General features: G+C 66.5%; 1 protein-coding gene across 1 annotated transcript in view; it reads right to left on the reverse strand.

The window, feature by feature from the left end:
* pitpnbl (phosphatidylinositol transfer protein, beta, like) overlaps positions 1 to 14733 on the reverse strand; it is a 73930-nt gene that overhangs the window by 10541 nt on the left and 48656 nt on the right. The window contains exons 7-10 of the mRNA XM_063063054.1: positions 13036 to 13119; positions 8313 to 8390; positions 1490 to 1600; positions 92 to 214 (exon numbers count right to left, since the gene is read on the reverse strand). Of these exons, the coding sequence (XP_062919124.1) occupies positions 92 to 214; positions 1490 to 1600; positions 8313 to 8390; positions 13036 to 13119 (396 nt within the window). The remainder of the gene's footprint in view (positions 1 to 91; positions 215 to 1489; positions 1601 to 8312; positions 8391 to 13035; positions 13120 to 14733) is intronic.

Here is a 14733-nt window from a genome sequence, read left to right on the forward strand (position 1 = left end):
CACAGAGTAAAGCTCCCTCCACACCGACCCATCACACACTCCCAGGGTCAGACACAGAGTAAAGCTCTCTGTACACTGTCCCGTCACCCACCTGAAGCAGCTCCTTTTGTGTATCCTCCTCCATCTGACGAATGTCGTCCATGGTGAGGCCGATCCATTTGTCGATCCAGCAGAAGAGTTGACGGTGGAAGTTTGTGAAGAGTCGCTTCTCTTGCTGAGGGTGAAGGAGATGAGGGTCGCAGTATGAGACAGGAGGTAGGAGTTACACAGGATGAGACACGGGAAACGCAGAACTTCCACTTCCTTATGCGTGCATGCGCAAATACACACGTACAGTGATGTTTCACCTCTCCCTCTCTCCCTGTACCTCGTCTGTCATCTCTCCCACTTCTTCACCTTTCCTCTGAATCAGTCACTTCTGCCATGTTTGACCCATATCCCTTTCCTGTCCGTGCATCTGTCCGAGTGTCTTCTAAACATTAATCATTAATCTACCTGTCTCAGCTCAGGCACGAGATGGACCACCCTGACTGAAAAATTTGCCCCTCGGATCCTTATTAAACTTCTCCGCTCACACCTTAAACCCAGGGCCTTGATTCCTCCCCCATTGGCAAAAGACCTTCAGTCAATGTAAATCTATAAACCTCTATCAACCCAGACAGCCTCTGTCTCGAACACTCCGGGGAAAACTGTCTCCACCTGCCCAGTCTCTCCTTGTAACTCGGTCCCTCTTGCCCTGGTGAATCTTTTCTGCAACCTCCCCAGCTCCATCCCACCCTTCCAGCAGCTGGCTGAACAGACCAGCTCACAGTGTGCTCTCGTGCTCTCTCCAGTGTCTTGTCCACCTGTAACATAACGTCACAACTGCTTAACCCAGCACCCTGAGTGATGAAAGCCAGTGGGTCAGACACCTTCCTCACCAACCTGGCAACTTGTGACCTGACTTTCAGGGAACCATCTGCCGATACTCCTCGGTTCTTCTGTTCTGTACACTCCCCAGGGTCCTGCCATTCACCGTGAACATCCTGCCCTGGTCTAACCCCCTAACCTGACTTCACCCTTGTCTGTGTTCATTTCCCACTGCGTCCTTATCCCATTTCCCCAGCTAATCTGTAACCAGAGACAACCTTCCTCACTGTCCACCACACCAGCAGTCAGTGTGGTCTGTAAACCCAGTAACCACGTCAACAACATTATCAACCGAATTGTTAACATAGAGGACAGACCACGGTGGACCTGACACTGATCCCTGTGACACACCACTTGTCACAAGCCTCCGATCAGAACAAAGATCCTCCACCATCTCCCTCCCTCCCTCCATCCCCTCTCACCTTCCCCACTCTTACCTCTGTCTGCCCTGTCTCACCACTGCCAGCCTCTCATCCCCCCACTGTGCCCTGTCGTTCTCTCACTGCCTCTGTGCTCCTTCCCCCATCACCACGTCAATCCCAGGCCCACCCCACCCCACCCCGCAACTCTGAGAGCTGACCTTGTGGATGAACTTCTCAACTCGGCCCTGGAGCCCCCACCACTGGAAATTCACCGTCACCAGTTTGTAGGCGCACATGTGGGGGCAGTCCGGCTGATCAAGGAGATCCTTCTGTGGTTGGCAAGAGAGAGACAGGTGTCAGGGAGAGTGAGACGGAGATGGGTGTCGGGGAGAGTGAGATGGACATGGGTGTCGGGGAGAGAGAGACGGGCGTCGGGGAGACAGAGAGAGACGGGCGTCAGGGAGAGAGAGAGAGACGGGCGTCGGGGAGAGAGAGAGAGAGACGAGCGTCGGGGAGAGAGAGAGACGGACGTCGGGGAGAGAGAGACGGGCGTCGGGGGAGAGAGAGACGGGCGTCGGGGGGAGTGAGAGAGACGGGCGTCGAGGGGAGTGAGAGAGACGGGCGTCGAGGGGAGTGAGAGAGACGGGCGTCGGGGGGAGTGAGAGAGACGGGCGTCGGGGGGAGTGAGAGACGGGCGTCGGGGGAGTGAGAGACGGGCGTCGGGGGAGTGAGAGAGACGGGCGTCGGGGGGAGTGAGAGAGACGGGCGTCGGGGGGAGTGAGAGAGACGGGCGTCGGGGGGAGTGAGAGAGACGGGCGTCGGGGGAGTGAGAGAGACGGGCGTCGGGGGAGTGAGAGAGACGGGCGTCGGGGGGAGTGAGAGACGGGCGTCGGGGGGAGTGAGAGACGGGCGTCGGGGGAGTGAGAGACGGGCGTCGGGGGGAGTGAGAGAGAGACGGGCGTCGCGGGGAGAGAGAGAGAGACGGGCGTCGGGGAGAGAGAGACGGGCGTCGGGGAGAGAGAGAGACGGGCGTCGGGGGGAGAGAGTGAGACGGGCGTGGGGGTGGGAGAGAGAGACGGGCGTCGGGGGGAGAGAGAGAGAGACGGGCGTCGGGGGAGAGAGAGACGGGCGTCGGGCCGGAAGAGAGAGACGGGCGTCGGGGGGAGAGAGAGAGACGGGCGTCGGGGAGGGAGAGAGACGGGCGTCGGGGAGGGAGAGAGACGGGCATCAGGGGGGAGAGAGACGAGAGACGGGCGTCGGGGGTAGTGAGAGAGAGACGGGCGTCCGGGGGAGAGAGAGACGGGCGTCGGGAGTGAGAGAGACGGGTGTCGGGGGGAGAGAGAGACGGGCGTCGGGGGGAGAGAGAGACGGGCGTCGGGGGGAGAGAGAGACGGGCGTCGGGGGGAGAGAGAGAGAGACAGGCGTCGGGGGAGAGAGAGACGGGCATCGGGGCGGAAGAGAGAGACGGGCGTCAGGGGGAGAGAGAGAGACGGGCGTCAGGGGGAGAGAGAGAGACGGGCGTCGGGGGGAGAGAGAGAGACGGGCGTCGGGGGGAGAGAGAGAGACGGGCGTCGGGGGAGAGAGAGACGGGCGTCGGGCCGGAAGAGAGAGACGGGCGTCGGGGAGGGAGAGAGAGACGGGCGTCGGGGGGAGAGAGAGACGAGCGTCGGGGGGAGAGAGACGGGCGTCGGGGGAGTGAGAGAGACGGGCGTCGGGGGGAGAGAGAGACGGGCGTCGGGGGGAGAGAGAGACGGGCGTCGGGGGGAGAGAGAGAGAGACGGGCGTCGGGGGAGAGAGAGACGGGCGTCGGGGCGGAAGAGAGAGACGGGCGTCGGGGGGAGAGAGAGAGACGGGCGTCGGGGGGAGAGAGAGAGACGGGCGTCGGGGGGAGAGAGAGAGACGGGCGTCGGGGGGAGAGAGAGAGACGGGCGTCGGGGGGAGAGAGAGAGACGGGCGTCGGGGGGAGAGAGAGAGACGGGCGTCGGGGGGAGAGAGAGAGACGGGCGCCGGGGGGAGAGAGAGAGACGGGCGTCGGGGGGAGAGAGAGAGACGGGCGTCGGGGAGGGAGAGAGAGACGGGCGTCGGAGGGAGAGAGAGACGGGCGTCGGGGGGAGAGAGAGACGAGCGTCGGGGGGAGAGAGACGGGTGTCGGGGGAGTGGAGAGAGACGGGCGTCGGGGGGAGAGAGAGACGGGCGTCGGGGGGAGAGAGAGATGGGCGTCGGGGGGAGAGAGAGACGGGCGTCGGGGGGAGAGAGAGACGGGCGTCGGGGAGAGAGAGAGAGACGGGCGTCGGGGGAGAGAGAGACGGGCGTCGGGGGAGAGAGAGACGGGCGTCGGGGGGAGAGAGAGACGGGCGTCGGGGGTAGTGAGAGAGAGACGGGCGTCGGGGGTCGTGAGAGAGAGACGGGCGTCCGGGGGAGAGAGAGACGGGCGTCGGGGGGAGAGAGAGACGGGCGTCGGGGGGAGAGAGAGACGGGCGTCGGGGGGAGAGAGAGACGGGCGTCGGGGGGAGAGAGAGATGGGCGTCGGGGGGAGAGAGAGACGGGCGTCGGGGGGAGAGAGAGACGGGCGTCGGGGAGAGAGAGAGAGACGGGCGTCGGGGGAGAGAGAGACGGGCGTCGGGGGAGAGAGAGACGGGCGTCGGGGGAGAGAGAGACGGGCGTCGGGGGGAGAGAGAGACGGGCGTCGGGGGTAGTGAGAGAGAGACGGGCGTCGGGGGTCGTGAGAGAGAGACGGGCGTCGGGGGGAGAGAGAGATGGGCGTCGGGGGGAGAGAGAGACGGGCGTCGGGGGGAGAGAGAGACGGGCGTCGGGGAGAGAGAGAGAGACGGGCGTCGGGGGAGAGAGAGACGGGCGTCGGGGGAGAGAGAGACGGGCGTCGGGGGAGAGAGAGACGGGCGTCGGGGGGAGAGAGAGACGGGCGTCGGGGGTAGTGAGAGAGAGACGGGCGTCGGGGGTCATGAGAGAGAGACGGGCGTCCGGGGGAGAGAGAGACGGGCGTCGGGGGGAGAGAGAGACGGGCGTCGGGGGGAGAGAGAGAGACGGGCGTCGGGGGGAGAGAGAGAGATGGGCGTCGGGCCGGAAGAGAGAGACGGGCGTCGGGGGGAGAGAGAGAGACGGGCGTCGGGGGGAGAGAGAGAGACGGGCGTCGGGGAGGGAGAGAGAGACGGGCGTCGGAGGGAGAGAGAGACGGGCGTCGGGGGGAGAGAGAGACGAGCGTCGGGGGGAGAGAGACGGGTGTCGGGGGAGTGAGAGAGACGGGCGTCGGGGGGAGAGAGAGACGGGCGTCGGGGGGAGAGAGAGACGGGCGTCGGGGGAGAGAGAGACGGGCGTCGGGGGGAGAGAGAGACGGGCGTCGGGGGGAGGGAGATAGAGACGGGCGTCGGGGGGAGGGAGAGAGAGACGGGCGTCGGGGGGGGAGAGAGAGAGACGGGCGTCGGGGAGGGAGAGAGAGAGACGGGTGTCGGGGGAGAGAGAGAGAGAGACGGGTGTCAGGGGAGAGAGAGAGATGGGCATCGGGGGGAGAGAGAGATGGGCATCGGGGGAGAGAGAGATGGGCATCGGGGGGAGAGAGAGATGGGCATCGGGGGAGAGAGAGACGGGCATCGGGGGGAGAGAGAGACGGGCATCAGGGGAGAGAGAGACGGGCATCGGGGGAGAGAGAGACGGGCATCAGGGGAGAGAGAGGGAGAGAGACTGGCGTCGGAGAGAGGGAGAGAGACTGGCGTCGGGGGGAGGGAGAGAGACTGGCGTCGGGGGGAGGGAGTGAGACGGGCGTCGGGGGGAGAGAGAGACGAGCGTTGGGGGGAGAGAGACGGACGTCAGGCGGAGAGAGAGAGAGACGGGCGTCGGGGGTAGTGAGAGAGAGACGGGCGTCCGGGGGAGAGAGAGACGGGCGTCGGGGGGAGAGAGAGACGGGCGTCGGGGGGAGAGAGAGAGAGACGGGCGTCGGGGGGAGAGAGAGAGAGATGGGCCTCGGGGGAGAGAGAGAGATGGGCATCGGGGGGAGAGAGAGACGGGCGTCAGGGGAGAGAGGGGGAGAGAGAGACGGGCGTCAGGGGAGAGAGAGAGAGAGAGAGACGGGCGTCGGGGGAGAGAGAGAGACGGGCGTCGGGGGGAGAGAGAGACGGGCGTCGGGGGGAGAGAGAGACGGGCGTCGGGGGGAGAGAGAGACGGGCGTCGGGGGGAGAGAGAGACGGGCGTCGGGGGAGAGAGAGAGAGAGAGAGACGGGCGTCAGGGGAGAGAGAGAGAGACGGGCGTCGGGGGAGAGAGAGAGACGGGCGTCGGGGGAGAGAGAGAGGGGCGTCGGGGAGAGAGAGAGACGGGCGTCGGGGGGAGAGAGAGACGGGCGTCGGGGGGAGAGAGAGACGGGCGTCGGGGGGAGAGAGAGACGGGCGTCGGGGGGAGGGAGAGACGGGCGTCGGGGGGAGGGAGAGAGACTGGCGTCGGGGGGAGGGAGTGAGACGGGCGTCGGGGGGAGAGAGAGACGAGCGTTGGGGGGAGAGAGACGGACGTCAGGCGGAGAGAGAGAGAGACGGGCGTTGGGGGTAGTGAGAGAGAGACGGGCGTCGGGGGTCGTGAGAGAGAGACGGGCGTCCGGGGGAGAGAGAGAGACGGGCGTCGGGCCGGAAGAGAGAGACGGGCATCGGGGGGAGAGAGAGAGACGGGCGTCGGGGGGAGAGAGAGAGACGGGCGTCGGGGAGGGAGAGAGAGACGGGCGTCGGAGGGAGAGAGAGACGGGCGTCGGGGGGAGAGAGAGACGAGCGTCGGGGGGAGAGAGACGGGCGTCGGGGGAGTGAGAGAGACGGGCGTCGGAGGGAGAGAGAGACGGGCGTCGGGGGAGAGAGAGACGGGCGTCGGGGGGAGAGAGAGACGGGCGTCAGGGGGAGAGAGAGACGGGCGTCGGGGGGAGGGAGAGAGAGACGGGCGTCGGGGGGAGGGAGAGACGGGCATCGGGGGAGAGAGAGACGGGCATCGGGGGAGAGAGAGACGGGCATCAGGGGAGAGAGAGACGGGCATCGGGGGAGAGAGAGACGGGCATCAGGGGAGAGAGAGGGAGAGAGACTGGCGTCGGAGAGAGGGAGAGAGAGAGACGGGCGTCAGGGGAGAGAGAGAGAGACGGGCGTCGGGGGAGAGAGAGAGACGGGCGTCGGGGGGGAGAGAGAGAGACGGGCCTCGGGGGGGAGAGAGAGATGGGCATCGGGGGGAGAGAGAGACGGGCGTCAGGGGAGAGAGGGGGAGAGAGAGACGGGCGTCAGGGGAGAGAGGGGGAGAGAGAGACGGGCGTCAGGGGAGAGAGAGAGACTGGCGTCGGGGGGAGGGAGTGAGACGGGCGTCGGGGGGAGAGAGAGACGAGCGTTGGGGGGAGAGAGACGGACGTCAGGCGGAGAGAGAGAGAGACGGGCGTCGGGGGTAGTGAGAGAGAGACGGGCGTCGGGGGTCGTGAGAGAGAGACGGGCGTCGGGGGGAGAGAGAGAGACGGGCGTCGGAGGGAGAGAGAGACGGGCGTCGGGGGGAGAGAGAGACGAGCGTCGGGGGGAGAGAGACGGGCGTCGGGGGAGTGAGAGAGACGGGCCTCGGGGGGAGAGAGAGACGGGCGTCGGGGGGAGAGAGAGACGGGCGTCGGGGGGAGAGAGAGACGGGCGTCGGGGAGAGAGAGAGAGACGGGCGTCGGGGGAGAGAGAGACGGGCGTCGGGGGAGAGAGAGACGGGCGTCGGGGGGAGAGAGAGACGGGCGTCGGGGGGAGGGAGAGAGAGACGGGCGTCGGGGGGAGGGAGAGACGGGCATCGGGGGAGAGAGAGACGGGCATCAGGGGAGAGAGAGACGGGCATCGGGGGAGAGAGAGACGGGCATCAGGGGAGAGAGAGGGAGAGAGACTGGCGTCGGAGAGAGGGAGAGAGAGAGACGGGCGTCAGGGGAGAAAGAGAGAGAGAGAGACGGGCGTCAGGGGAGAGAGAGAGACGGGCGTCGGGGGAGAGAGAGAGACGGGCGTCGGGGGGGAGAGAGAGAGAGACGGGCCTCGGGGGAGAGAGAGAGATGGGCATCGGGGGGAGAGAGAGACGGGCGTCAGGGGAGAGAGAGACGGGCGTCAGGGGAGAGAGGGGGAGAGAGAGACGGGCGTCAGGGGAGAGAGGGGGAGAGAGAGACGGGCGTCAGGGGAGAGAGAGAGAGAGAGAGACGGGCGTCAGGGGAGAGAGAGAGAGACGGGCGTCGGGGGAGAGAGAGAGACGGGCGTCGGGGGAGAGAGAGAGGGGCGTCGGGGGAGAGAGAGAGACGGGCGTCGGGGGGAGAGAGAGACGGGCGTCGGGGGGAGAGAGAGACGGGCGTCGGGGGGAGAGAGAGACGGGCGTCGGGGGGAGAGAGAGACGGGCGTCGGGGGGAGAGAGAGACGGGCGTCGGGGAGAGAGAGAGAGACGGGCCTCGGGGGAGAGAGAGAGATGGGCATCGGGGGGAGAGAGAGACGGGCGTCAGGGGAGAGAGGGGGAGAGAGAGACGGGCGTCAGGGGAGAGAGGGGGAGAGAGAGACGGGCGTCAGGGGAGAGAGAGAGAGAGAGAGACGGGCGTCAGGGGAGAGAGAGAGAGACTGGCGTCAGGGGAGAGAGAGAGAGACGGGCGTCGGGGGAGAGAGAGAGACGGGCGTCGGGGGAGAGAGAGACGGGCGTCGGGGAGAGAGAGACGGGCGTCGGGGGAGAGAGAGACGGGCGTCGGGGAGAGAGAGACGGGCGTCGGGGGGGGAGAGAGACGGGCGTCGGGGGGAGAGAGAGACGGGCGTCGGGGGGAGAGAGAGAGACGGGCGTCGGGGGGAGAGAGAGACGGGCGTCGGGGGGAGAGAGAGATGGGCGTCGGGAGAGGGAGAGAGGGGGCGCAGCGGGGACTGGGGGAGTGTCAGGGAGAGACGGGGAAGGACATGGTAGGATGGGAGACGATAGTGGAGGGAAGGAGGAGGCAAGGGGCGTGGGGTCAGGGGCAGAGAGGGGTGTTACATCTGGAGTGATAGGAGAGGTTGACAGAAATCTGTCAAATAGGACAAGATTTGTACCTTCCAGCTTGGCCCCAGGGGGCCTCGTCCCGTCTTCACCGATTTGAAAATCGCTGGATCTTCGTCAGATTTATAATCCTGGGAATGGTGATGAGAACAATCAGATTCACTGCATTCATTCCCATCGTCCCCACTGCCAACAGGATCCCACCCCTTCCCATTCACTCCCCCCGGAACCTCACCCCTTCCCATTAACTCCCCCCGGAACTTCACCCCTTCCCATTCACTACCCCTGGAACCCCACCCCTTCCCATTCACTCCCACCGGAACCCAACCCCTTCCCATTCACTCCCAGCAGAACCCCACCCCTTCCCATTCACTCCCAGCAGAACCCCACCCCTTCCCATTCACTCCCACCGGAACCCCACCCCTTCCCATTCACTCCCACCGGAACCCCACCCCTTCCCATTCACTCCCACCGGAACCCAACCCCTTCCCATTCACTCCCCCCCCCGGAACCCCACCCCTTCCCATTCATTCCCAGCAGAACCCCACCCCTTCCCATTCACTCCCAGCAGAACCTCACCCCTTCCCCTTCACTCCCCCAGAACCTCACCCCTTTCCATTCACCCCCCGCAGAACCCCACCTCTTCCCATTCACTCCCAGCAGAACCCCACCCCTTCCCATTCACTCCCAGCAGAACCCCACCCCTTCCCATTCACTCCCAGCAGAACCCCACCCCTTCCCATTCACTCCCACCGGAACCCCACCCCTTCCCATTCACTCCCACCGGAACCCAACCCCTTCCCATTCAATCCCCCCGGAACCCCACCCCTTCCCATTCATTCCCAGAAGAATCCCACCCCTTCCCATTCACTCCCAGCAGAACCTCACCCCTTCCCATTCACTCCCAGCCGAGCCCCACCCCTTCCCATTCACTCCCCCCGGAACACCACCCCTTCCCATTCATTCCCAGCAGAACCCCACCCCTTCCCATTCACTCCCAGCAGAGCCCCACCCCTTCCCATTCACTCCCAGCAGAGCCCCACCCCTTCCCATTCACTCCCCCCGGAACCCCACCCCTTCCCATTCATTCCCAGCACAACCCCACCCCTTCCCATTCACTCCTAGCAGAACCCCACCCCTTCCCATTCACTCCTAGCAGAACCCCACCCCTTCCCATTCACTCCCAGCAGAGCCCCACACCTTCCCATTCACTCCCCCCGGAACCCCACCCCTTCCCATTCAGTCCCAGCAGAACCCCACCCCTTCCCATTCACTCCCAGCAGAACCCCACCCCTTCCCATTCACTCCCAGCAGAACCCCACCCCTTCCCATCCACTCCCAGCAGAACCCCACCCCTTCCCATTCATTCCCAGCACAACCCCACCCCTTCCCATTCACTCCTAGCAGAACCCCACCCCTTCCCATTCACTCCTAGCAGAACCCCACCCCTTCCCATTCACTCCCAGCAGAGCCCCACACCTTCCCATTCACTCCCCCCGGAACCCCACCCCTTCCCATTCATTCCCAGCAGAACCCCACCCCTTCCCATTCACTCCCAGCAGAACCTCACCCCTTCCCATTCATTCCCCAGAACCTCACCCCTTCCCATTCACTCCCAGCAGAACCCCACCCCTTCCCATTCACTCCCAGCAGAACCCCACCCCTTCCCATTCACTCCCAGCAGAACCCCACCCCTTCCCATTCACTCCCAGCAGAACCCCACCCCTTCCCATTCACTCCCCCCAGAACCCCACCCCTTCCCATTCACTCCCAGCAGAGCCCCACCCCTTCCCATTCACTCCCCCCGGAACCCCACCCCTTCCCATTCATTCCCAGCAGAACCCCACCCCTTCCCATTCACTCCTAGCAGAACCCCACCCCTTCCCATTCACTCCTAGCAGAACCCCACCCCTTCTCATTCACTCCCAGCAGAGCCCCACCCCTTCCCATTCACTCCCCCCGGAACCCCACCCCTTCCCATTCATTCCCAGCAAAACCCCACCCCTTCCCATTCACTCCCAGCAGAACCCCACCCCTTCCCAGCAGAACCCCACCCCTTCCCATTCACTCCTAGCAGAACCCCACCCCTTCCCATTCACTCCTAGCAGAACCCCACCCCTTCTCATTCACTCCCAACAGAGCCCCACCCCTTCCCAGCAGAACCCCACCCCTTCCCATTCACTCCTAGCAGAACCCCACCCCTTCTCATTCACTCCCAACAGAGCCCCACCCCTTCCCATTCACTCCCCCCGGAACCCCACCCCTTCCCATTCATTCCCAGCAGAACCCCACCCCTTCCCATTCACTCCCAGCAGAACCTCACCCCTTCCCATTCACTCCCCCAGAACCTCACCCCTTTCCATTCACCCCCAGCAGAACCCCAGCCCTTCCCATTCACTCCCAGCAGAACCCCAGCCCTTCCCATTCACTCACAGCAGAACCCCACCCCTTCCCATTCACTCACAGCAGAACCCCACCCCTTCTCATTCACTCCCAGCAAAACCCCACCCCTTCCCATTCACTCCCAGCAGAACCCCACCCCTTCCCATTCACTCCCACCGGAACTCCACCCCTTCCCATTCACTCCCACCGGAACCCAACCCCTTCCCATTCACTCCCCCCGGAACCCCGCCCCCTTCCCATTCATTCCCAGCAGAACCTCACCCCTTCCCATTCACTCCCAGCAGAGCCCCACCCCTTCCCATTCACTCCCCCCGGAACCCCACCCCTTCCCATTCATTCCCAGCAGAACCCCACCCCTTCCCATTCACTCCCAGCAGAGCCCCACCCCTTCCCATTCACTCCCCCCAGAACCCCACCCCTTCCCAGCAGAACCCCACCCCTTCCCATTCACTCCTAGCAGAACCCCACCCCTTCACATTCACTCCTAGCAGAACCCCACCCCTTCCCATTCACTCCCAGCAGAGCCCCACCCCTTCCCATTCACTCCCCCTGGAACCCCACCCCTTCCCATTCATTCCCAGCAGAACCCCACCCCTTCCCATTCACTCCTAGCAGAACTCCACCCCTTCCCATTCACTCCCAGCAGAGCCTCACCCCTTCCCATTCATTCCCAGCAGAACCCCACCCCTTCCCATTCACTCCTAGGAGAACCCCGCCCTTTCCCATTCACTCCCCCCGGAACCCCACCCCTTCCCATTCAGTACCAATGGGCCCCACCCTCTCTAGGGGCATCCTGGAGGGGAGGTGGTGATGTGATTTGGGCGCAATTTCCCACCTTATGTTGTACCCTGCTCCGGTCCACCATTTGAGGGATGCAGATGAGTTTGATTGGGTGGAGAGGGGGTTTGGGGAAGGGGGAGGGGAGGGGGGTTTCGGGAGGGGGAGGGGAGTGGGGAGTTGGGGAGGGGTGTTGGGAAGGGGGAGGGGGGAGGGGGAAGGGAGGGGTGTTGGGAATGGGGAGGGGGAAGGGAGGGGTGTTGGGAAGGGGGAAGGGGAGGGGGAAGGGAGGGTGGTTTGGAAGGGGAGGGGAGGGGGTTGGGAAGGGGAGGGGGAGGGGGACGGGGAGGGGAGGGTGGTTTGGGAGGGGGAGGGGGGCTGGGAGGGGGATGGGGAGGGGAGGGTGGTGGGGGATGGGGAGGGGAGGGTGGTGGGGGATGGGGAGGGGAGGGTGGTTTGGGAGGGGGAGGGGGGCTGGGAGGGGGAGGAGGACGGGGAGGGGAGGGTGATTTGGGAGGGAGATGGGAGGGGGGGTTGGGAGGGGAGGGGAGGGGAGGGGGGTTGGGAGGGGAGGGGAGGGGGGTTGGGAGGGGGGAGGGGGGTTGGGAGGGGGGAGGGGAGGGGAGGGGGGGTTGGGAGGGGAGGGGTGGGGAGGGGGGAGGGGAGGGGTGGGGAGGGGGGAGGGGAGGGGAGGGGGGTTGGGAGGGGAGGGGAGGGGGGCTGGGAGGGGGAGGGGAGGGGGGCTGGGAGGGGGAGGGAGACGGGGAGGGGCGGGTGGTTTGGGAGGGGAGGGGAGGGGAGGGGGGGATGGGGAGGGGAGGGGAGGGGAGGGGAGGGGAGGGGAGGGGGGAGGGGAGGGGAGGGGGGGATGGGGAGGGGAGGGGGGATGGGGAGGGGAGGGGGGGGATGGGGAGGGGAGGGGGGGATGGGGGGGGAGGGGGATGGGGAGGGGAGGGGAGGGGAGGGGGATGGGGAGGGGGGTTGGGAGGGGAGGGGAGGGGGATGGGGAGGGGGATGGGGAGGGGGAGGGAGACGGGGAGGGGCGGGTGGTTTGGGAGGGGAGGGGGATGGGGAGGGGAGGGGAGGGGAGGGGAGGGGAGGGGAGGGGAGGGGAGGGGAGGGGAGGGGAGGGGAGGGGAGGGGAGGGGGGATGGGGAGGGGGGATGGGGAGGGGAGGGGAGGGGGATGGGGAGGGGAGGGGGGGATGGGGAGGGGAGGGGGGGATGGGGAGGGGAGGGGGGGGGGATGGGGATGGGGATGGGGATGGGGAGGGGAGGGGAGGGGGAGGGGGGATGGGGAGGGGGGATGGGGAGGGTGGTTTGGGAGGGGGAGAGGAGGGGGGCTGGGAGGGGGAGGGGGGCTGGGAGGGGGAGGGGGAGGGGAAGGGGAGGGGGGAGGGGGAGGGGGAGGGGAAGGGGAGGGGGGAGGGGGAGGGGAGGGGAGGGGAAGGGGAGGGGGAAGGGGAGGGGGAGGGGAAGGGGAGGGTGAGGGGGAGGGGAAGGGGAGGGAAGGGGAGGGGGAGGGGGAGGGAAGGGGAGGGGGAGGGGGAGGGGGAGGGGGAGGGGAGGGAGGTTTGGGAGTTGACCAGTTCCTCACATTGCCATACACCATGCTCCGGTCGGCGATGTCAATGGGCAGAACCTCCACCTCCTTCCAGTCCTCAGGGTCGAGGCCATGAACCTGTGGGGTGGTGGGGGAGAAGAATTCAAGGGGGGGAGAAGAATTCAAGGGGGGGAGAAGAATTCGGTGGGGCAGGGAGGGGTGTGGAGAGACAGAGCCAGGTTGACTCAGACAGTGCATCTGTGTTACGGTCCCTGTTTTACCCCCAACCCTCTCTCCCCCCCTCACCAAACGTCCCCTCTCCCCCTCACCGACCGTCCCCTCTCCCCCTCACCGACCGTCCCCTCTCCCCCTCTCACTGACCGTCCCCTCCCCCTCACTGACCGTCCCCTCTCCCCCTCTCACTGACCGTCCTCTCTCCCCCCCTCACTGACCGTCCCCTCCCCCCCTCTCACTGACCGTCCTCTCTCCCCCCCTCACTGACCGTCCCCTCCCCCTCACTGACCGTCCCCTCTCCCCCTCTCACTGACCGTCCCCTCCCCCTCACTGACAATCCCCTCCCCCTCACCGACCGTCCCCTCTCCCCCCCTCACTGACCGTCCCCTCCCCCTCACCGACCGTCCCCTCCCCCTCACCAACCGTCCCCTCTCCCCCTCACAGACCGTCCCCTCTCCCCCTCTCACTGACCGTCCCCTCTCCCCCTCTCACTGACCGTCCCCTCCCCCTCACTGACCGTCCCCTCCCCCTCACCGACCGTCCCCTCTCCCCCTCTCACTGACTGTCCCCTCCCCCTCACTGACCGTCCCCTCTCCCCCTCTCACTGACCGTCCCCTCCCCCTCACTGACAATCCCCTCCCCCTCACCGACCGTCCCCTCTCCCCCCCTCACTGACCGTCCCCTCCCCCTCACTGACCGTCCCCTCTCCCCCTCTCACTGACCGTCCCCTCCCCCTCACTGACACTCCCCTCCCCCTCACCGACCGTCCCCTCTCCCCCTCTCACTGACCGTCCCCTCCCCCTCACTGACAATCCCCTCCCCCTCACCGACCGTCCCCTCTCCCCCCCTCACTGACCGTCCCCTCCCCCTCACCGACCGTCCCCTCCCCCTCACCAACCGTCCCCTCTCCCCCTCACAGACCGTCCCCTCTCCCCCTCTCACTGACCGTCCCCTCTTCCCCTCTCACTGACCGTCCCCTCCCCCTCACTGACCGTCCCCTCCCCCTCACTGACCGTCCCCTCCCCCTCACCGACCGTCCCCTCTCCCCCTCTCACTGACCGTCCCCTCCCCCTCACTGACCGTCCCCTCCCCCTCACCGACCGTCCCCTCTCCCCCCTCACTGACCGTCCCCTCCCCCTCACTGACTGTCCCCTCCCCCTCACCGACCGTCCCCTCCCCCTCACCGACCGTCCCCTCTCCCCCTCACAGACCGTCCCCTCTCCCCCCTCACTGACCGTCCCCTCCCCCTCACTGACCGTCCCCTCCCCCTCACCGACCGTCCCCTCCCCCTCACTGACTGTCCCGTCCCCCTCACCGACCGTCCCCTCTCCCCCCTCACTGACCGTCCCCTCTCCCCCTCTCACTGACCGTCCCCTCCCCCTCACCGACCGTCCCCTCTCCCCCCTCACTGACCGTCCCCTCCCCCTCACCGACCGTCCCCTCCCCCTCACCGACCGTCCCCTCTCCCTCTCACTGACCGTCCCCTCTCCCCCTCTCACTGACCGTCCCCTCCCCCTC

Source organism: Mobula hypostoma, chromosome 11 (genome assembly GCF_963921235.1).
Source record: "Mobula hypostoma chromosome 11, sMobHyp1.1, whole genome shotgun sequence".
Lineage (NCBI taxonomy): Eukaryota > Metazoa > Chordata > Chondrichthyes > Myliobatiformes > Myliobatidae > Mobula > Mobula hypostoma.